The 22606-nt window shown below is 43.1% G+C and overlaps 1 protein-coding gene across 3 annotated transcripts in view; it reads left to right on the forward strand.

The window, feature by feature from the left end:
• Nucleotides 1-11162: 11162 nt before the first annotated feature.
• The window catches only part of SESN1 (sestrin 1), a 65952-nt gene continuing 54508 nt past the window's right edge, over nt 11163-22606 (forward strand). For 2 of the 3 annotated variants that reach the window (XM_015858663.3, XM_015858664.3), the window contains exon 1: nt 11163-11426. In XM_015858663.3, the coding sequence (XP_015714149.1) occupies nt 11163-11426 (264 nt within the window). Of the gene's footprint in view, nt 11466-22606 lie in introns of all 3 variants that reach the window. The other variant, XM_015858667.2, reaches the window with a different exon arrangement.

The raw sequence follows: 22606 nt of genomic DNA on the forward strand, positions 1-22606 counted from the left end.
TATTTTGGTGCTTACATTGGGAGTGCTATGACAACCAAGCATGGCTTATAGGTCATACAAAGAAAGGCTACAGGTCATCTGAATAGAAAAGGAGGAAAAGAAACTAGTTTTAAAGATACCTTGAATATGTTTGGACTTACTGATACTCTAAAAATTAGCTTTTCTTTTGTATTCTTTGCTCTTCTACTCATCTACTAATTCTACTTAGGAATGGCAGAGACCAATTCCAATGCTGCGCAAATGCTTTCATCAAAGTACAAACTCTGTTGCCCCTTACTAAGGGTCCTATCAATTCAATTTAAAGTAGAAAGAGTCATTCACTTCTGAAAGCTCTTACCAGGTCTTGCAAGTACTTGGAAGTGTAAACACAATGCCAAGAGAAGGAAGTTAAAGCACCTTTTAAGTACACCATGGCTACCTACCAAACTAGGCAACAAACCAAGCACCTCAATTGATAAATATAAAATTTTTTAAAAATGAACATTGTATACAGCTTCAGTTGCTGGAAAAGCAGCTTGTGTGAAGGTTCAGTGATACAACAACTATGATATCACTCATTTTAAAGTTTAAAACGTGTTCTTCTGACAGAACAGCAGTGGTGTTGTGTTCCCCCCAGGACTTGCTTCTTTGTGAGATCCCCAAAGAGGGGGCTTCCTCCTCATGCACAGCTATTAACAGTTGCTGATTCCCCAAAAGTGACAGAAAGAAAGAATCTAGTAACAGAAGGAAGGAATCTTTGCAAACCAGAAGATATGACAAAGAACACCCTAGGAAAATTCATTCCTACAGGGTAGAGAAGAAAGTTTTCAATGAAGGAACAGTTTTTCACCAACAGCTCTTTCAGTACTGTTTCAGAATACATACAAAATTGAAAAAAAAAAAATCACATCCATCCACACCACCTCTTCAATACATACAAGAGGTACATGGAAACACTTTCCCTCTCCCCCAGGCTGTCATCACAGAGACACTGATATCAGCATCTCTTTGCCAGGGCTTGCTTGACTTCAGGCCTCCCACACTCTGCTGCTTTTGCATGCTAGCACCCCTGGGGCAGATCCTGCATTTCAGGGTGGTCCACCCAGCACCAGCACAGCCCTCCTTGTCCATGCTAGCAGCAACCCTTGCACTACTGGCTTTTTCCAGACACCCTGGATGACCCTCAGCTATTTTGTGCTGGCTGCCCGCTGGGAGCCCAGGCAGCTGCCTCTTGGGGTTTGGTGTCTGTCTCTTGGGGGCATGCTGCCCTCATAGGCAAGAGGTCCCACCTGGTGGCCACAGGTAAGACCAGCCTGGCACAGTGTGGGGTACCAGAATGATTTTTCGCAAAGTACCTATTATGGCACAGAGTACAAAATGAGCAACACTTACCCTTCCATTGCTTCTCAATTCCTACACATTGGTGATGAAAAATACTAACAAAAATGGTCTGTAAAAATGTGCATGTACACACACACACAACAAACTTCCTGCTGTCGCTGCTAACAGAGGAACACAATCTGGAAACAGAACCATAAGAAGTTCACTTTAGTCTGCATCATCTGACCCTTCAGCAGTCAGCCCAACTGAAAGCTCACTTTTCCATGAGTTGCCATACTCCCCTGGAATGGACCGTGCTTTCTCACAAGTCTGCAGCTGCTACAAATCAATTAGTTTCCTCATTGCCTTCCCATAAACAACTTCTGCTGTTTCCAAGGAGATGGGTATGCAGGCAGTTGTAGGAAGGGCAGTGATCCAAAGCAAAACAAATAAAGAGGGGATAAAGCACCAGAAAATTTGAGAAATTCTAGTTGAGCCCAGTAACACAAAGGTGGGGGGACCTATTTGGGAGAAAGGGAAGAAAACAATACCTTTTAGTTTGGCAGGTGAAGAAGAATGAAAGTGAAAGGGATGAGGGCAGCTCAGCAGCCCAGTGATAGTGACCTAGCTGATCCTGTGTGGGCTTCAGCATGCACATCCACCATTTCACCAGCACAGCAGAGAGTAATGTGCACCTTGGGGCAGCACTGGCAGCGAGAGCTCCCCAAGCTGCCTCTAAGAGCAGGGACTTGGCAATAGCTGTGAAGGAAGGGAACACTGCACAACTGAGACAGTGATGTTTGCAGAACCCCTTCTGTGGACATAGTTATGGATGCCTTGTTTCGCCTCAGCTTCTCAGATGCAGAGGCTAGAACAGTCTGAGGAAATGGTTGCTATAGCACCTGGAGGCTCTGCCAACATAACTGCTTCAGGAAAGGTGCTCTAAAGTAGACAAGTCCTTCAGTATCTTCGGAGGTAAATATACATTATAATACCCATTCTACTCAGGCGCAACATCTACAGTCCTTCAGGCCTCAGATGAGGACCTGGTCAAATAAAAGGACCAAGTCATTTCCACCAATGAGACAGCAAACAGAGTGAACATTTTCAGCCCACTAGAATGAAAAGCTTCTGAGGAAGTAATTAAGCACCCAAAATATATTTGGATGTCAGCTGTCAACTTGCAGGCAGCAGAGAGCTTGCATAAAGGTTGCTGGAGGGTGATCATGCCCTTATTCCCTTCAGCTTTCATACCCCAGAACAGGGCAAACAAGTTGGAGTTCGTTACAAACATATGACCATTTCCTCATGGTCATCTAAGCACTAATGTGATTTATCTTTACACTATCTGTATTTGTTTTTGCTGAATATAGCCTGCATTGAGTCCCAGAGTACTGGATTAGGCTGCTGTATAAATAACTGGAATTTCAATTACTGCTATCTTGCCCAAGACCAGTTATGATTTCCCCACTCTTCTCCCCTCCTCTCCATTCCACCCTTCAACTTTTGGCATTATTTTCTACTTAAGTCCAAAAATGTTTTGCCACATATACAATTATGCCACATGCCATAGAGCAGCACAGGGAAATGAATTTTAGGAGTGAATTATAACAGGCTAAGGGAATAATGCTGACCTAACACTTTCTCAAAAGATATACACTGTAGGAATAATGTGACAATGTAAGGGATGCAGCCACTAAGTTCTCCAGCACTTGTTATCTCAGAGAGTCCCTGGTTTCTTCAAATTGCCATGAGAGTAACCTTTTAGAACTAAGGAAAAGAGATGCTGTCAGAATAGATCCAAAGAGGGGAAAAAAAGGAACAAATACGGAAAGAAATACAAAGATAACTACCTTTTGACCTGGCCTACTGGCATGCACAATTCATAATGTTTTTTCCTTACAGGAAAACAAAGTCTTAGATGAATTAAGGAAAGATTCTCTGTTTACCTGACATATTCTAAGAGAAATGCTAAAAAACTGCCCTAACACAGGCTATCCCAAGAAAATCCCCAAATGCTGGCTGCTGCCTTGTCCATTTGAGCCAAGTATTGTTGGCAAAAGGCTATGTTAGAGGCCATTGTCCATGATACAATTCAAATTAGTCTATTTTTTTCTCCTTTTGCTTTTTCAAGAACTAGGGGGAAAAAAACCTCTATCAGCTGTACTGGCTGTGCCGCAATGCTCTTTTAGCCTCATTCCTGACAGACAAAGAACAGCTTTTTCACTGACCAAAATAAATAAATAAAGTTGCAGGCAAACCGCATTGTTGTTTTGGGAACACCCAGTGTCTAGCATCCTGACACAGCCACTTTAATCAGCTTGAAACATATGACCTTGCTTGTGCTGCATCTAAGGAACTGGTACATATGTGCCTGCTTTGATCTAAACAAGTTAGAAATGCTATGGTGACAGCTGCAAAACTAATAGGAAGGGAAAAGCTAACCAAATCGATAAAGCATTTCAACCTGTCTTTAACTTCACTTGAGCCTCACTTAATATTAGTTTAGAACCAACAACTAAAACTTGTTAGAACAACTAAGGAACCTGTTGGCAGTATGTGATTGTTTTTGAAAAGCTGACCCAGGCAAGTCCAGTTGTATTCTTTTGCTTGTGAGATAGAAACAAAAAGTCTTGGAACTTGATATATAAAGGCCTGGTGCCCACTTTTTTCCTTGAGACTTCTGTACCAAAACCTATTCATTCCTGAATTTCAAGGTTCATGCAGAACTTTCATACAGTATCTTTTTTTTGGTCTTAGAAGAAAAGAAATAACATCTTGTTTTCTCATGGCACTATGTACTGTAAAGCACGGCAAAGCCTGGTACCTTAATGAACAAAATTCCATTGAGTCAGTCCTGCTAAACATCCATGCTGCTATTTCTCCAGTTCTTGTTTGCTCAAGATAAAAGAGAACAAAAAAAGAGGAATAAAGAAAATGTACTTTGGTCCAGTAAGTAAATAAATAACATGGTGGGGAAAAAACGGACCATTTTTGAGACATTTACTTTTTTTAAGGAAAGGGTTCTAACCTGAGAGTACATGAAACTAATCTCATGTCATAATGTCTTAATGAGCTTTGCTGTTTTCTTCAGTCAGTACAGGAGACCCAAATCCTCATTAAAACAGGCCTTTGGTCATATGTACATGATGAAATCATACCTTTGTGGGGAAGTTGAGCTACTGCAAACTGCTTTAATCTGTACGTGCAGATGATAACTGAACTTAACGTTCAGAGGAACAAGACTGCAAGTTCCTACCAAGTAACAGCTGATATGTTAGCATGAAAACATCTGGCCTGGAACAGAGTGTTATCAAAGCAGTTACATTTCCATGCTTTTAATCAGTCCAAAGTAATTAAATACAACCTTTTTGTAGTAAGCTTCAAATGCAAAAGTGAATATTATCAGTGGTCACTAGTACACTTCCTCAATTCCCTAGTAATTTGGTTTCTCTTATCTTCTCCTTTCATCCACCCCCATGCTACAGTTGCTTTTTCTCCCTCACTTCCACTCTTTCCTTGTATTTATACCATCTTATGCCTTTGTTCTTTGCTATTCTCCCTTTAGACTTCTTATTCTCCCACCCCCTCTTCTAGCCTTAAACTCTGGCTTGTTTTAGAATGTTAAAAAGACATTTTCTTCCACATAGGAATAACTATTTCATTTCTTCCTTTCATACTTAGGATCTGTTTCCAACAGATACTGTTTGCCTTTAGTACACTTGACTGATAAAGAAATTGATGGTGCTCTCCTCAAAAGTGTCCATGACAAATGCAAAAAACTATTTTTTCTACCCACTATTATTTTCTGCTGCTGATGCCACATGCTGTCTTTTATATATAGTTAGGATAGCTAGGATTGGTCACTTCACTTTACCAATCCCAAATCCACTTTTTTACTTATCAGATTGAAAGCAGCTTTTCAGAGAACAAAGGAAGGCAGGAGGAAATTACTGACTCTGCATATTGACTCTCAATTCAAAAATTTCAAATTCTCAATTTCAAAAGAGGAAGACCTGGCTGTTGTTGTTGTGCAAGAGGAAGGATTTCAAGGGAAACTGTCTCCAGTATGGAAGACTGTATCTCTGAAGAGGCAGAATTATTAGAGATTAGAAAGGCAAATGCAAAAAAAAAAGAAAAAAAGAAAAATAAAAAGAAGAAAAAAGAGAGACATTAGGGTAGGGCAGGGTAAATGCATATGTGAGTAGAAATTACAATTCTAATGAAGAAATATAATAAGGCAGGGGATAGTTGCTGCAGATACTGACTCATTCACAGTAAACACCTTTGACTGTGATAATTTTCACCTTCTATGTCTCAAACACTTAATGGGATCATCGAAAGATGCTTCTGAATGTTGCAATGTGCCCTCTAGGTAGATAAAACAGACAGATTGTGTCCTCACCATTTTTTACCTTTTCTTTTTTCATCATTTTTTTCTTCAGGAAAATATCTTCATCCACCCATCCTTCAACCTAGTACGGAGAAGAGGTAGGTGGTAGATTTTGGGCCAGGTAACCATAACATCATGACAGGGATGAGCTGAGAAACACAAAGAGAGTTATTGTTCATAGGATTTGTCTCCTTTTACATACTGCCACCCATACTACTTTCCTGTGCTGCTGGTAACTGGGTACCTGGCAGGGAACAAGAATTCTATTCTCCATTTGTACAGCAGGCAACCTAAGAAGGAAAAAAAGTAAAGAAAAGAAAGGAAAAATATTAACAAAGAAAATATGTTTTCCTTCTGGCAAGAAATGTTTCTCAAAGTTATCTTTTATCACCAGTAGTTGTTTTAAAGATGCAGAAAAACAACAAGCAATTCTGAGTATAAGAACAACTCCTCAACCTTCTTTCTGAGATCTATTACGCTTAAGATCAATTTTGAATAATATCGTCTACTTACATGACTTAGGATACGCATATCAACTCCAATACATCCAAATTGTGCATTCTGAGCAGGTACAATATCCTAAGTATCAATGTAAAATAGAGTTTGGATATAGAATGGCATGGTGAGTACTCAGAAATGCAGAAATGGTGTGTAACTACTTCTGTCCTGAGTTGTCAGGGAAAACTTACAACACTCAAAGCCATCCAGCAGGATACATATGTCACATAATCCAAATATTTCAACTTCCATCACTTCAGTGATACAGGAGAAATCTGAGTAAGATGCTCTGAAATCCTGCACAATGTTGCACGTATAAAGCTAACTTAAACTGATTATAAATTAAGAGGCATTTCCCCCCTTTTCACCTGATGCAATTTCTGACTGCAAGGCAACTTAGAATGCAATTGTGGATCTCTGTGGACATGATGAATTCCTGGTGTTCTACGTGACCTTAGTAAATCACAGAGGGACAAGACAGATATAGGACTGATGTATCAGGATACGTAGCCTTTCAGCCTCAGGGCTGAATTCTATGTTTGGTTATGACTGGCTTGCACTCCCTGCATGTAAAGAAGGTGCAGTTATAAGGCCAAAACAAGCAGTATTCTCAGCAGGGAGCTCATAAGAACTGTTGCAGGGAAATGCTATGAACATGGATGTGTGTGAAGTCACTCCCTGGTGCTTGGCACCTTTCTCCTCCTGGGACTCAGAATTTGGAGCTCTCTTATACTGGTGAGTGCCAAAATCTGTTCTTTAAAACAATGAATAAAGAGTCCCTGTAGGTCTGTGTCTTCATTTCAAATGGCTGCTAGCCACAGCATTTTTCTTTGTGTTATTACTGGAAAATACTAAAGTCTGTGTTACAGCACAGCCCAATGAAGGTGTTTGAAAGTCCTATTTGTCTGTCAGCAAATAAAAAAAATCCCAATAAGCAGCATTCATATTCTTCTAAAGCGTAGCTGGAGGAAGCAGTGTCCAACTTCTCTATGCTGTCGCCCAGCAGTTAGAGCACTGGCCAGGAAGTGGGAGTTTAATGGCTTTCCTGGGAAGCATTCATATCTCATCCCTGACCACCATGGTAGACTAGGAAGAGGAAGAGCAGGAAGGAAGCAGGGAGTCACCACCTTTTCGTTTGAAGTTATGACCCTGTTCAGACAAGCATAGAAGAGCATAGGGCAAGGAGAAGGCAGCTGACGCAAAAGACAAAGTAAAACAAGGATGCATCTCTCTTCTCTAGTTTAACCACTGGAAGAGAGTCCTGGGTTTATCTGTGCATTTTTATAGTAAATAGTCCCCGGATAAAAAGACAGCACTGGCCTGGGAATGACCACAAAGGATCTCCTCTCCCAGGTCAGCACCTATGGCTACACCATACTCCCTCCCTGTACCCCCTTCCTTCTAATTTCACACCAGTACATGTTTGCCATCTTCTCTAACAGGGACATAATTTCAAGTGATGAGGGGATGAATACTTCCCTCCCACTTGTAGTCCTTCTGAGCACCTACGACACTTCCCTGGGAGCTACCAGGTGTTGACATAAATGCCCCTGAGCTGAAAGCTGCTTCTCTCATCACTGAGTTGTCACACTGAAGGTGAGCATTCTACCAAATGCAGACAGGCACCAAAACCAGTGGTGGCTATTGACAAAAGACCTTACTGGGGTGAATCTGCTGAGCTCAGAGAACTTTGCAGTGGGACCTCTCTCGGAGATACTCTACCTGCTACCCAGACCACAAGTGGACACAAACAGCAGAGTAGTTCTGGTTAATGAGAGCCAAACTCTCCCCAAAGCAACAGAGCCTTCAGCAGTTTTTCTACCAGGAGGATTTGGCCTCCTAAGAAGAAGCTGATGGCTCACTTCCCCACCCCTGCTGTATTGCTGACATCTGCAGATGCAGGCTGGCAGAGTTTGGTCCCAGTACATCTGGTATCAAGCCAGAACACACTGTAGATCTATAACCAGTGCTCAGAAGTAGAGTGAGGCCACATTTTCTTCTCCATCACATGCTTTAGCTTGTTTCATCAGTGAGGCCAGCCTGCCAGGATGGAGCTTGGTCCTCAGCTCAAAGACAGTGCCAGAGTACCCTCTGGTCTTCTGATGTCTCCCTGCTAAGCCTGTAGAACAGAGAGATCCCATGCTATGTATTTACTGCTCAGAGTTAAATAAGCCTCAGTGAAAATGAATGTAAATGAAAGCACTTAAAGGAATCTGATTTAAAAAGCAGTTCTCTCTGAGTTGCGTAAGTTTTACTGTGTTCATAATACTGGTTCTGCAGTACTTGAATAAACAGACATTGCAGCATCATATTTTGTGACGTGCAGAAACTGGTTAAGAAAAAAAGGTAAACAAAATATAATTCAGATCTTTTTCTAGTTCTGCAGTTGGATACATTTTACATATAGCTATAGAAATCCATGTGTAATTAAAATAAAGGGAAGTTGATACACAATCAAGGAAGGAAACACTGAGGTTTAAAGCAGCCACAAATTTGTTTTACTTCAGCTTATCATTTGAAAAACTCAAATGCTGTAATTCTGGATGAGTTGCCAGATTGTTTCCTTCATAACTCTGTCTTTCTCTTATCCATTCTTCAGGGATCAAAACCAAGCATATTAACTTCAGCCAGCGAACACACAAATCAAACAAACATTCCCCTAACTTCAGGTTCTGATTCATTCTGCTCATAGCCTTTGACCTTGATTTCCACAGTGTCTTGCAGTGAATACATAAGCTTGACCCAGTATCGGAAAACCACAAAGATTTGGTCTGGAAAAAATAAAGCCACCTTCATCTCCATTACCAAAGCGCTACATTAAAGTCTATCAAACAAAGAGCTGAAATTTGAAGTTTGGGCCTCGGAGCCAGTTTCACAATCTGTTTCCTGTAGCCAGAGTTCATTTACAGTCAGTGGAAAAAACAACTTCTAAAAGATAAAAGGCAGTGCTGTGACTTTCAATCAATCTTAGCACTCAGTGTGGGAATATGAGCCGTATTAACATCTGACAGCAACGCTTCAGCTTTGATTTTATTTTGCCTTATTGATCTCTGATGTATGTAGGCATTGTCTGAGACATTTAGCAAGTACAAGCTTACCATGGGAAAAACGAGACACATCCAACCTCTGCAGATCTAGATCTAGATGGGAATAAAGCAAGCATTCGTGACATGCCTGTGCACAGGAAAGCTGGGAGACCATAGAGAGTGGCAACAGAACAGGACAGGAAACTGAAGTGAGAGCTAATTAAATTTAAAAAAAAGGAAAAAAAGAAAACTTAAAAGGCACTGGCAGTGTTATTTTCATTGAAAGCACAAGATATGATGGGTGGAGGCCCTGAGTGCTCAGAGAAGCAAAGACTCGCTTTTATTACAGGTAGTGATGACTTTGGTAGATATTTTCTTCACATGGATGCCAAAGGCCCAGAGGAAGCAGCTGTGTGGTTCAGCCCATACACACTATGAGCAATGGCAGCAGCCGCACTGCAGAAGGCTTTCATAGGAGGAACAGGAAAAAAAAAAAGAGACTGGTCTGCCTTGAGAGCTGCAGGTAGTGATAGAATGATGCTCCTTCTGCAAGCTGTGGAGAAGCTGTGCCAGGGTGAGGAAAACGCCAATTGAAGAAGCCAGACTGGCAGTGAAGGAGATGCTGGTTGCTGGTTGTGGTGAGCAGCCCAAGCATGGAGCCTCTGGTCAGTCCTTTTGCGGTGCGCAGCTGGCTGGCTCTGTGTCCAACTGCAGCTTTGAGTTTTGGATTTGAATTGTGAGAAGTGTGAAATAACCGTGCCAGGTCACACAGCTCACATCTTGTTGACTTTGCCCTACCCTTGCCCTCACGCCTCCCACTCTCCATCAGCCCCAGCGCTGTGCTTGGGGCCGGCTCAGAGCAGGGAGCTGACTTGGCTGAAACAGAACTCAATCTCCCCCCAAACGCTTGTTTCCTGTAGAAAGGAAGGAAGGAGCCTGCACGCCAAGGATCAGCAGAACCAGCGCACCCAGCACTGGGCCTGGATAACAGCCCTGCGGAACATGGGAATATCCCAGGGACTGTTTTCATTTGACATTCAAGTTGAGAAGGTCATTGTACTCCATCCACAAGGGCTGTTTTTCCTCCCTTCTGCTGATATGCTCGCTTAGACAACACCAAAGGCTCCTCCTGAAGTGCCTTCGATAAGTGTTTCATACATTTGCCAGCGCACGTTTCTGAAGTAAATCCTAGCAGAGCCAGAGCCCTTTGAATTATTTTACTCCTGGCTGTTGACAGATCTCTTATTTGAAAACAACCCGAGGTGACAGGAAAGATAAACTAAAACAAAGTCAAGGACAGACCCTGGTTCATTCAGCATTTCTTTCTCCCTTACCAGCTCCCACCAACACCCCTCTGCAGGCCGGACTCCAACCAGCCCCGGGGGTCGCGTTACCCCCTGGGACGCGTAGTTCCGCCCCGCAGCCGGACTACACACCCCAGCCTTCCCTGCCTGCTCTCCTCCATTGCTCCGCCGGCTGGGAGCGATTGGCTGGTAGGGACGTCCGTCATGACTCTCCCCGTGTTTGGGCGGGGGGCCAGCCGTGGCTGAGGGGTTCTTCTGGGGGTGGGCGGGCTGTGGTGGTCCGGCCCTGCTGGAGCGCAGCGGGGCGGGCTGAGGGGGCTGCCCTGCGGCCTGGGGGAGAGGCAGGGCTGGGAGCGTACCCTCCCCTCTTCTCCATGCCCGGGGCGGGGAGGAGGAGCCGCCGGCGCCGCGGGGTGGTGGCCGCCCCGCTCCCCGCCGGCTAAGGCGAAGCCCTAGCGGCTGGGCTCGCGGTCGGCGGGGCCGAGGGAGCGCCCGCCCTCCCCTCATGCGGCTCGGGCCACCGGCTCTGGGCTCGTTTTCCCGGGGGGGCGGGCCGGCTGCCCGCGGCCGCGCGGCTCCGCCATGGGGCGGCCGCGCCGGGGCTGCTGAGGCGTCGGCAAGGAGGCGCCGCGCCCCGGCCCCATGGAGGAGCGGGACGGCGAGCTGCGCTGGGACGGGCTCTGCAGCCGCGACGCCGCCACCCGAGCCGCGGCGCTGGACAACGTCGGGCAAGCCGTGCTCCGCCGCAGCCAGAGCGTCGCTCCCGGGCGGGCTGCCGGAGGGCTGCAAGCTGCCGCCGTCCGAGACGGGTTGAGCGAGGCGCTGGTCCGCCTCCTGATGCTGTCCAAGCGCTGTCCCTTCGGCGACGTGAGGGAGAGGAGCGAGGCCATTCTGAGCAGCGTGCAGGTGGGCGCCCCGGGGGCGGGGGGCTCTGAGCTCTGAGGGGTGAGTGCTGGGCGGGGGGGTGGTGGAAGTGCTGAACTGACAGCTTTAGAGCTCTGCTTCGGGTCTGCATTGCCGGGGTTGCTTCGTGCCAACTCAGGAAAGGCTGGGGGATAAGCGTTGGAGGCTGCCAATGACACAGTTTATCAATATGGGAAGTTTCTGAGCTTTTAATAGCTGCGTCGGCTTCAATGCTGTTTAAGCAGAGCCTGTTAAAATACTTTCTTTTTTTTCTTTTTCTTTTTTCTTCTGTATTGGAATCGTGGAGATCCAAACTCCTTTCCAGCTCAGTAACAGCCCAGCCAATGCGAGATTTACCCAGTGACCGCCTGAGCTAACAAATAGAAGTGTTACTTTGTACTCTTCTCCTGTTACAGCTTAATTATAGTTACTGACGCTGCAATTCTCTTGTTCACCTCAGGTTTTTTTTGGTTTTTTCTTCTTCTTTTTGCTGAAGTCCCGAAGCTGAGGCTTCAATCAAAGGGGTGCAGCAGTACTGCTAAAAATACTACAGAGTAGGAAGAGGAAATTAAGGTGTTTCTTTTGCTCGCAGTGCACACACAGAGCCGTGCCTGGAGTTAGTTCCCTGATTCCCACTATTGTGCTTTTTCTCCCTGAACGTTAAGTCTAAATATAGGGGACTTGAGGGAACAGAAATGTTTATTTATTTCACTTTAGTTTTGAATGAAATTGTCTGTAGTTCTGCGGTTTGCTCTGTTCTACTTTGAACTGGTTCAAAGCAATTCTAGCTTTGGATTACTTGGGGTGATAGGCTCTGTTTTAAGCTGTGGAACTTCTCAGTAGTGTGCAGTACAGTTTAGGCTATATGGGACATTTTCTCAAGGCAAATTTGATCAGTAAAAGCTGTAATTACATGTGTATTATATGTATGGGAAAGGCTCAGTATTTATGCTGCTTCTCTTAAAAGCAAACAATAGAAACAACACATGATAAAACCCAGTTTCTTAAGTTGAAAGCTCTGTCTGGCACCTTTCAATCACTGTCTTCCCTGTTAAAGATTCAAATGGGAAGAATAATGGCCAATTCCCATTGAGGGCATGATGAGGCACTGCAACAGACTGCAAAGGGAAGACCTGCTTTTATTAGGTTAGGTGCCATTTATCACTCTAATCAAAGGGAGAATACATGAAGATGTCTAACCTCAATTTTGGAGGTCAGGCTGTGTGATCAGGTGACTATTTCAGTTCTATCACTGTGAAGTTCTTGACATGTTAAACTACAAGTCTTGATTAGAGGCTTATTTCTAGCTTTTTTTAGATGGGACAAATAGTTCCAGTTAACAATCGAGTCCACTGCTTCTCCATACAGCAAGTGTAAATCCAAATCCTATGGCCATCAAAATACATATGTGGATACAAAACCAAATGCATATACACAATCACAGTGAAGGTTTTCTAGCGGGTTAAGGAAATAAAATCAAATACAGCATTGCTTTGATAAAGTCTTTAGAAGCTGCTATTGTTATTTTTCTCCTTGGGAGCAGATCTAAAAGAAGAATTAAATATGATTACAGAGTGGCAGGTCCTAGTTCTTGTGGTTGAACTCTGAAATGTAAATGTTTATTTTACTCTTTGGTTCTGCATTTGTGGAAGAAATAGTCCAGTCCACATATTCCATTTTAGATGCTGCAGACAACTGTGGGTATAGAATGGGTTTCTGTTGGCCTTGTGGCCAGGAGGAATTCTATTCAAATCCCTGCAATGAGGATATCAGATAAGCAAGCTATTAATTTAAAAGTAATTAGCCCATGGAACTTTCAGCTCTGATTCTAAAGGTAGGTAGCTTAGTGAAATTATAGATGTGCAGTCCTGTTCAGAGCAGTGTCATTAGTTTGAGAAGTCACTTGAGTTATGTAGCCTGTCTGTGTTGGGCTACCAAAAAAAATAATTAAGTCCACAATGATACATATCATTTTTCTGCCTACACCTAATTCTGTACCAAGTTACAAAGGACAAAGAGTCCAGGACAGGATGAGGCAACTTTGAACCCAGATGTTCTCTTGTGAGGGAGAACTCTTTGAAAGGGCTGACAATAGCAGGACAAGGGGAAATGGTTTTAAGTTAAAAGAGGGAAGATTTAGGTTGGATGTTAGGGGGAAGTTCTTCACTAGGAGAGTGGTTAGGCCCTGGAACAGGCTGCCCAGGGAGGTTGTGGATGCCCCGTCCTCGGAGGTGTTCAAGACCAGGTTGGACGGGGCCCTGGGCAACTTGATCCAGTAAAGGTGTATGTTTGGTGGCCCTGCTAGGCAGGGGGGTTGGAGCTTCATGATCCTCGAGGTCCCTTCCAACCCGGGTCATTCTGTGATTCTGTGAGCCATTGCTGCCCTCTTCACGTGGGATGCTCCGTGTCAGACTTGTAGTCTGAGCCCAGACTGGATTTGTTGAAATGCAGACTTAGGAATTTTGCTTTCTTCATCAGTCTGCTCTGCGTCTAGGATAGACCAGTGAGGAAGTCAGATCTGAATTTTCCATGTGGCTTTATGCCATATTTCTTTGTAGGGCTAGGGCCTTCTTGTCTGTTGGGGTAACCACCAAGTATTTATCCATAAGCAGTTATGCTGCTCATCTTTGTGTGGATTTCTGTCTGGAGCAAGCTGGTAGGATATAATGTATGGCTAGTGTGAGCTGCAGGCTTGACTTAAAATTAAATGATTGCTTTAAATTAAATCCCATTTCTCTGGCTTGTATGGAGCTTGATGAGTTCTTTAGTGTAGGTGCTGCCTCATTACGTGCATATCTAACAACAGGTTTTTAGTGTATGAGAATGTATGTAATTAATCATTTTGATGTGACAGCTTGTTTTTGCAAGAATTATTACCAAGAAAATAGAATCATAGAATGAATCACAGGATGGTTTTGATTGGATTGGAACTTTAAATTCTATAGTTCCAACCTTTCGGCTATAGGCAGGGACACCTCCCTCTACATCAGGTTGCTCACAGCCCCATCCAGCCTGGCCATGAATGCTTCCAGAGAGGAGAAAATAGCAGCATGTTGGCCCCCATTACTCTAATTCAGATGTTCTTGCATTTATTAATGATATAAAGCTGATAAAGTCACTTTTACCCAACTTTTAAAGTAATTTCAAGTTATTTCAATTGCAGTGTTTCTACCAACTGAGGAGTTTCTTTGTGCTCTTATGTTTGAAAATACTTGACTCTAGTGGTTTTTGGCGAAAAACCCCAGATATATCACAGCTTTTTTGATGACTTCCTGCATATTCAGTATTCTGCGTGTATTTATAGCGTGTTTCTCCTGCAGAATAGTGGTCTGTTCCACCTGATGTCTGCATACCAGCATGGGGGTTGAAAAGCAACGGAAGGTATTAATGCATGATTGTCAAAACTCGGAACTTGGTGTATAAAACTGGTCTCAACCTCTATGAGAAGTAAACATACTGCACTAAGCACTTTCACGTTAGTAATGAGAAAGGACCTTGCTCTCCATTGACCATAGGCTGAGCTCTGGAACAGGCTGCCCAGGGAGGTGGTGGAGTCTCCTTCTCTGGAGATATTCAAGACCCACCTGGACGCCGAGATGTGTGATGTGGTGTAGGGAGCCTGCTTTGGCAGGGGGGTTGGACTCGATGATCTCTAGAGGTTCCTTCCAACCCCTACAATTCTGTGACCATAAGAAATATAGAAAATGGGAAACCGTAAACTGCTGAGGATGTCCATGAAGTGCGGTAGGAAGTTTTTGGCTGTCCTGTCTTTTGCTCACACACTGTGAGATGCGGCTAAAAGGGGTATTGGAATAAAGTAAGAAAGAAAAGATCCACAGATTAATGGATTAAAAGATGATGCTGAGGTGATTGAAATGTTCTCTGAAATGGTTAATCCAGCCAGTGTAGTTAATAGCCAGGACAAAATGGTAAACAGTGCTTGGCCTAGATTAGGGAAAAGACTGCAGATTGCTTAGATAAGCAGTGGATTTTTTTCAGTCTGTTAGGGCATAATGGCATTCATTCCTAGGTGCTTTTATGCAGCTGAAGAATCTCAGACCTGGCAGCAGAAAGGAGGAGTAGGCTGGAAAAGAAGAACAGTATGCACCTCTACAGGATGAGTTTGGTGGGGTTAGATGAGGTGGGAATGGGTGGGTCCTAATTTAGCTGTGAAGGATATCAGAGTAATGATGAAATGCATTTTCAGTGCCTAGGATAGAAGTTGTGCAACAGAATAGTCTTAACCAGGATAAGTTATTTTAAATTTAGCATTTTTACTGCTTGTGTGATGGAGTAACAGGCCTTGTGGTGCAGAGAGTTCATAACAATATGCTGACACACCAGAGTCCTCCATATTCATGTAGGATTATCATTTACAAGCTGGGGAATTATGATCTAGAAAATACTGCACAGCAAGTGAAACTATGTGGAAAACCATCCTCAGAGATGAGCGAGGTCAGGTAGTAAGTGCTCGGTGTGGTTTGGGCAGGTTCTGCCCTGCACCACCTCACTGAACAAAGATGTGTGTGTGTTTGATTGAAGATTACAAGATGGCAGGGAGGGTGAGAATGCTAGAAAGCAGCCAAAGAATTTAAAGTGATGCTGATATTGGAGTGGGGGGTTGTAGTGTATCCTCTAGATCTTGGGTTTTTTCCTTTCTTTTTTTTCTTTTTTTTCTTTTTTTTTTTTTTTGTGTGTGTGAAGAATGGTTGAAGGAATTGGTGGTACAGTCAGCTGAACAGGAGGCTGAAGTAGTATGTTCCCAGACAAATGGTGGGTGGAGGGGGCTGAAGATGACAGTGATCTGAAGTTCAGCAAGGCACGGGTTAGACCTTTTAAGGGTGGGGAGAAGACAAGGATCAGGGAAATAAAGGCAGAAGAATCACATTCATCACTAGAACTTGTCCAATCAGTTCTTAAGTACCAGTTGGAGGTTTCTTAGTGAAAAGCAGAGGGTGGCTTTAGAAGAACTTCAGGTAGGTTGGCATAGGGTTTTTTAGACCTGCTGCTTTTGAGGAGTGTAGCAGTCACTTTGCACAGGGGGTTGTATGGAGATGGGACATAGCGGCAGCCAGCTAAGTACCCTCTCATGCCATGACCTAGGCTTGTGTGGCAGAGGGTATGGATGAGAATGTTCTTTCCTTCCCAAATCTGGGCAAAATATTTAGATGAAGTGAGCTTTGAGAAAGATGGTGAGCTATTTGCAGCTAGGGCAGGTGTCTTGCCCCCTGGTCCTCTACATGTGTGGAACAAAGGAAGCCTCTGCCAGGAGGAAAGGTGTTTTTTTGCCTTTTTGTTTGTCCATAAAGGACAAAAGGGGAGTTGCCTTTTTGTTTCACTGCTGTATATTTCTCATAAGAATGTGCTGGCTCTGCTTTGTGTGCCATCACTGAGCTCTGTGATGCATACTTGGAAACTCAGCTATGTTTCTTGTTCTCACATGGCTTGTCCTTATGGCTGTTAGAGGAAGCCAACTTTACACCAAAAGCAGACAAAAGATCTGGTGCCTTTGATAAATGGCTGTGTAGTTTTGTCTTCAGTCTTCTTGAAATAACTCCTTAGTCAGCTTTAAAATCTGTAACTGAAATCTGTTAGGAAGATCTACTTGGTGGTAGGGTTTGTCTGCTCTATTTGTAATGCCCTACTGCATGACACCGATGTTTCCCTGTGATGCTCGCTGTTGGTCAGTTGCTGTAGAAAGGTGTCTCAGGCAAAATTTATCATCTATTTAAGGCTATAAATTTATAGATTCCTAACTGGTGGTGATGCATATGACCCATCTGGAAGCCGACTGGTTTCCTTGCATAATGCAAATACCCATATGGGTTTCTGTTTCCTGCAGGACTCTTATGTAAAGTAACTGAAAATGTGTTGTTGTTGTGAATTCACTTCAGTGTAAAAGTTCTTTTTCTTCCAGACATGAGGTGGAATGGGTTTAATTATGTGTTGCAGGGCACTCCTTTCAGAAACCACATGTTGCTCTGCCACATTGCTAATTTATAAAAAGTTTGTCCCTTGGCTTTCTTTGTTTGTCATTCACATGCTCTTGTTCTTCTCAATATTGGGAGAAATGGTGAAGTCATGATATGATGCACTTAAATAAGACTTATTTACAGCTTCCACTAGCCTTTAAGAACAGTAGTTCTACAGTGCTTATAATAAACATGTTCAGATCATGGGGCTGTATCATGGGTGCCTGGCAAGGCTGCGTGGAGAAGTTAAGGGAGAAGCCCTAATCTTGAGCTGCCGGAGGATGGGGTGTGAACATACTTTTTAGAACTTGAATTGGTAATAATCCTTAAGTTGCCTTTTCTGATTTCCCCCCTACTGGCCTGCTTTTGAAGGCTTCATTCTGTTTGTTGAGAGATTTAAAGAAGTTTTCTGTTGTTCAGCTTGTCAGCTGCAAAATTGCCTGACCCTGAGAATGTCTTTGGCTGGAATAAAGGGCTGTTTGAATACAGCAGAGCTTCTCAAAGTGATGTGAAGTGAGGTATCTGGGTCACTTCTAATGCTGTTCTGTTGTATTTGGAGCCCTTCCATAATTTTCCATGCTAGCTGTATACCATTCTTCTTGTACGGGAATGTACTCTGCTTACTCAGCATTTTCTTATAATTGTTTGGGATAACTCAATCTACAAACTTACAGGTTTATGAGATTCTGATCTTCAGTGCATCAAAGTGGAAGTTTTCATAAGAAATACGGAGTGAAGCAGTTATTTAATGCTGGCTCGGTGGGGTTTTATTTTCTGAATGAACTGAAATGCTTTAAACTGGAGAAACTGAACACAAACACTGCTTCATCTTTATTTTCTACTGAGGTAATCAACCTCAGTAGTAAAGTAAGGGAGAGCATTTGTTGCTTATGCAAAAAAAGGGGTGGGGGGAAGTGTTGTTTCCTACATTTTTGTGTGTGTAGAGATCTGCAGAACCAGGAATAATTGATCTTGAATGCATTTTCTAAGTAAGAGCATCTCCTCTTCTGCTCTAGCAGGTGTTTAGTTGTGCTTTAGACTTCTTTTTTGCTTCTGCTTATCTCTCTAGATGTTATTGCAGAAGTTGCCTGTGCCTTTGTCTCCACAGAATCACAGAATTATCAAGGTTGGAAAAAACCTAGAAGATCATCCAGTCCAACCATCACCAATACTTCCCAGCTAAATCATATCCCTCAACACAACATCCAAACGTTTCTTGAACGCTCCCATGGTCAGTGAACTCCACTTAGGAGTCTAATCTTTTCCAGCCTATGCTGATGTATTCTAATGTCAGCTCAGGCCTTCAGTTACTTTTCACATCCTTGTGCAAATGTATGGACAACCGTGATCCTTTGTACCTTTACTCTGATTTTTGCAGAGTTTTGTTTTAAAGAAAGTTGTGTGGTGTCACTGCCGCAAACTGAGCACTAGAGAAATGGTTACTGTTCTGGCTCTTGTCTCTGTTTCGAGTCAGGATTTCACCTTTTTAAAATAAACACGTGGAAAAGTACTGAATATACCATTGTGGGTCAGAAAATAGTTCTGAAGGCTTGAGTATATTTTCCTGTGGACACCGAGTGTTGAAACTTCCCAAAATATGATTTGCTGTCGCACATGTTCCAGTAAGCTGTTTACAGTTTAAGGATGAAAAGAAAAAATAGAAGGCATAGAGCTCCCTCCAGAAATCAACTCAGATTTTCAGATCTTCTTGGACCTACATACATGAATGAAATCCAAAAAGTTAAGTGGTGGTTTTTGTTGTTTACCACTTGATTTTTTCCGACAACTTTGACTTTATTTTTTTTATTATTATTCTTTGTGTGTTCTTCTGGAAAGCTTGGACGATATCCCTGCCAGAAGTTGGGCTGGGAAGGTGAACCAGTTTACTTCTATTGAAGAAGAGTAAGCAATTAACCATTTTCAGTACTCTGTTTTTTTGTAGGAACCGAATTTGTTCTTTCAAGTTGCTTTGAGTGGAAAACACCCAGTGCTATTTACTAGTGCCTGCCTATTACCCCAAAGTACATTGGGCTGGTATTATTTTTAAAAATAGAGACAGTGCATACTGCTAATTATGTCATGTAATCTGATATAAGTTCTTCCTTTTGTGCATCTCTGAGGGCTTGTTTTCAGTGTATGCACGGTATGAAAGGAAAGCATGGTGTTTCTGGAAGCATGCTGGTGGTTGTTCTTCAAATATTCACTGGAAATCTATTAGAAACTGTAGCTATTCCTTACTTTTAAAATCCTTTCTAGAGTCAACAGTAAGATTTTCTCGTGGTTTTGCACATCCTGAGGTGTGGGGGCCATAGTGGTGAGGCTGGTCTCTTTTCAGTAGTGCGTGGGGACAGGACTAGGGGTAATGGGATGAAACTCCAGCATAGAAAGTTCCACACGAATGTGTGGAAGAACTTCTTTACAGTGAGGGTGACGGAGCACTGGAACAGGCTGCCCAGGGAGGTGGTGGAGTCTCCTTCTCTGGAGATATTCAAGACCCGCCTGGACGCCTACCTGTGTGACGTGGTGTAGGGAGCCTGCTTTGGCAGGGGGGTTGGACTCGATGATCTCTAGAGGTCCCTTCCAACCCCTACAATTCTGTGATTCTAAGTTTGAGACTCAAGGTATTATAATGTCTTTGTGTAATTTTCCTCCCTTGGATGTTCTTGCTTGCTGTTGGATTGTTTTTAAACAGTTTTCCTTCTCAAATGAGTGTTTTAGTAGAGGATTCTATAACTCCTGGAGCGTAAACACAAAATAATGTATTTGTTTGAAGCAGGAACAAACCTGAGAATGGAAACTTACTGAAAGCTCCAAAGCATCTCGTCTACCCTTTTATATTCTTTTTTTCTTTTTTTTTTTTGAAGAAGGGGAACCTCTTTTCCAAAAGATTTTTCCATTGCAGCGTGTTGCTGAGTCTCTGCTGTTTCTGGTGTTCTGGTGCAACAAATTGTCTAGCAGCAAAACGCAGCCCATTTGCCAACAGCACATTCCACTCAGATTAGCTGCTTGTTTGGATCTTGCATTTGTTTAAATTTTAGTTCTAATTTAGATTTGCATTGATTTCCATGTAGAAGAAAGATGGAGGAGAGGAAAAAGCTTTTTCCCAAACTTCTTTTCTCAATTGAGTGCAGAATTATGTCTGGTACTGTTAAACAGTAAACACTTAACAGTTGCTGTGCGCTTAATGTTTCCTGAAGCTCATCATGCTATAAAGATAAGTCCTTATCAGGGCACGATTGAGATGCTTTCAATGCTGCTCTGAAAATACTGCTTCCTGTTTTATTATGTATTAAAAGCAGGTGTTGGTGGTATGGTGGTAGAGACTGAACCTTCCCACCAATATTTTGCTGTGTGACAGCAGAGGGGAAGTCTGACAAAATGGTGTCTGACATGGAAGTATAGATGAAGCAAAGGTGTGTCACTGAGCCAGAGGTCTGTGTTAGAGGAACCAGCGATGCAAAGTTTGTGACAGTTTTGTATGTTTCTAGAGCAATGCAATTCCCAATACCAAATCTTCTTGAGTAGGGCAGCCATGGGGCTCAAAATCAGTTCCTAGCAGTAAGAAATGTTAGAGATCTTCATGTACATGCATAAAAACATGTCAAGATATCAGTTAATAACAGATCACATGGAGTTCATAGAATCATAGAATGACTTTGGTTGGAAGGGACCTCGAGGATTATGTAGTTCCAACCCCCCTGCCTGGCAGGGCCACCAAACATACACATTTACTAGATCAGGTTGCCCAGGGCCCCGTCCAACCTGGCCTTGAACACCTCCAAGGACGGGGCATCCACAACCTCCCTGGGCAGCCTGTTCCAGGACCTCACCACTCTCCTAGTAAAGAACTTCCCCCTGACATCCAACCTAAATCTACCCTCTTTCAACTTGAATCCATTTCTCCTTGTCCTGGTATTATCAGCCCTTTTGAAGAGTTTACTCCCCTCCTGGATATAGGTTCTGTGTCTTCAGAAATAAGCTGTGTATGAAACAAGGACAGAATTCATTTCCTGTTAGTGTCTTCAGTCAAGAAGGAAAGATTCTTGGACTTTAATGTTTGATATTGATTTACCTCCCAATAGAGCAGCAGTGGCATATGTCCTTCAGTTAGTGTAGCTTAAATAAATAAGAATGCTATCAAGGTTGGATACTGGTGTGCTGCCTGGGGATTGTTTGGAAACCTTTCTATTGGGAGCTGACTGGACTAAATGCATCAGTACTTTGATAGAACTAGAAGGGAGTGGCCTCAAATTGTGCCAGGGCAGGTTCAGATCAAATATCAGAAAAAATTTCTTCTCAGAAAGGGCGGTGGGATATTGGAAGGACTGCCTGGGGAGGTGGTGGAGTCACTGTCCCTGGAAGTGTTCAGGGAATGTTTAAGTGTACTCAGGGACATAGTTTAGTGAGGAAATATTGGTGGTAGGTAGATTGTCTTGGAGGTCTTCTTCCACCTTGGTGATTCCATTATTCTGCTTACCTTTTCTTGATAAACCAGGGTAATGCTGCAAGTCCATTGAAGCATCTCTCACAGATGACTTTCCAGTACCTGCTTCATTTTTAACCCTAGTTTACACTCACCTGTCTCAGTTGGCAGTCATAAGCTGCATTTGTGGTATGTCTGCCTTTAACTGAAGATCCTGGCATGGGAGAATCAAAGCAATTTCTCTCAGTGGTAGTCTACCACCTTGTGCTAAAGATACATCTTTGTGACAGACTTACCTCAGGTCATTCTTTGTTAATATAGCTCATCTGGCTCTGTCTTGTGTAACGAAGTCTGACCTGCTTGTGGACGTTCTGCAGTAGTAATACTTTCCATCTCTTATTTCCTCTTTGCATGCAGAAGTCATCAGCAAGACTTCTTGAATGAAATGGGTCAGATGCCACTGGTCATCTGCCGGGGTGACCTTCACTGTGCTCTTTGCCTATCTCAGATCAGTGACTGCAGCAGGCAGTTGAATAGACAGAGGAGATCTCAAGCAGTAGGAGTTGCATATTTTTCTCCTAAACAGTAATTATCTTTTTAGAACATTTGCCTTGCATGAGTGAGTATCTCATTTTAAGCCTGAGTAGGATCTGGACTGAACAGGAATTTAAAACCTGGTCTTCCTCATTTCACATAAGAGACCTAACTCAGTTGGGAAGGTCTCATTTGTTGACAGGATGTCAGATGGTGAAATAAGCATCCGAGGCCTTAGTACTTCCTTGGGTTAG

The sequence above is a fragment of the Coturnix japonica genome, chromosome 3 (genome assembly GCF_054131305.1).
Source record: "Coturnix japonica strain WE chromosome 3, WE-NBRP24, whole genome shotgun sequence".
Lineage (NCBI taxonomy): Eukaryota > Metazoa > Chordata > Aves > Galliformes > Phasianidae > Coturnix > Coturnix japonica.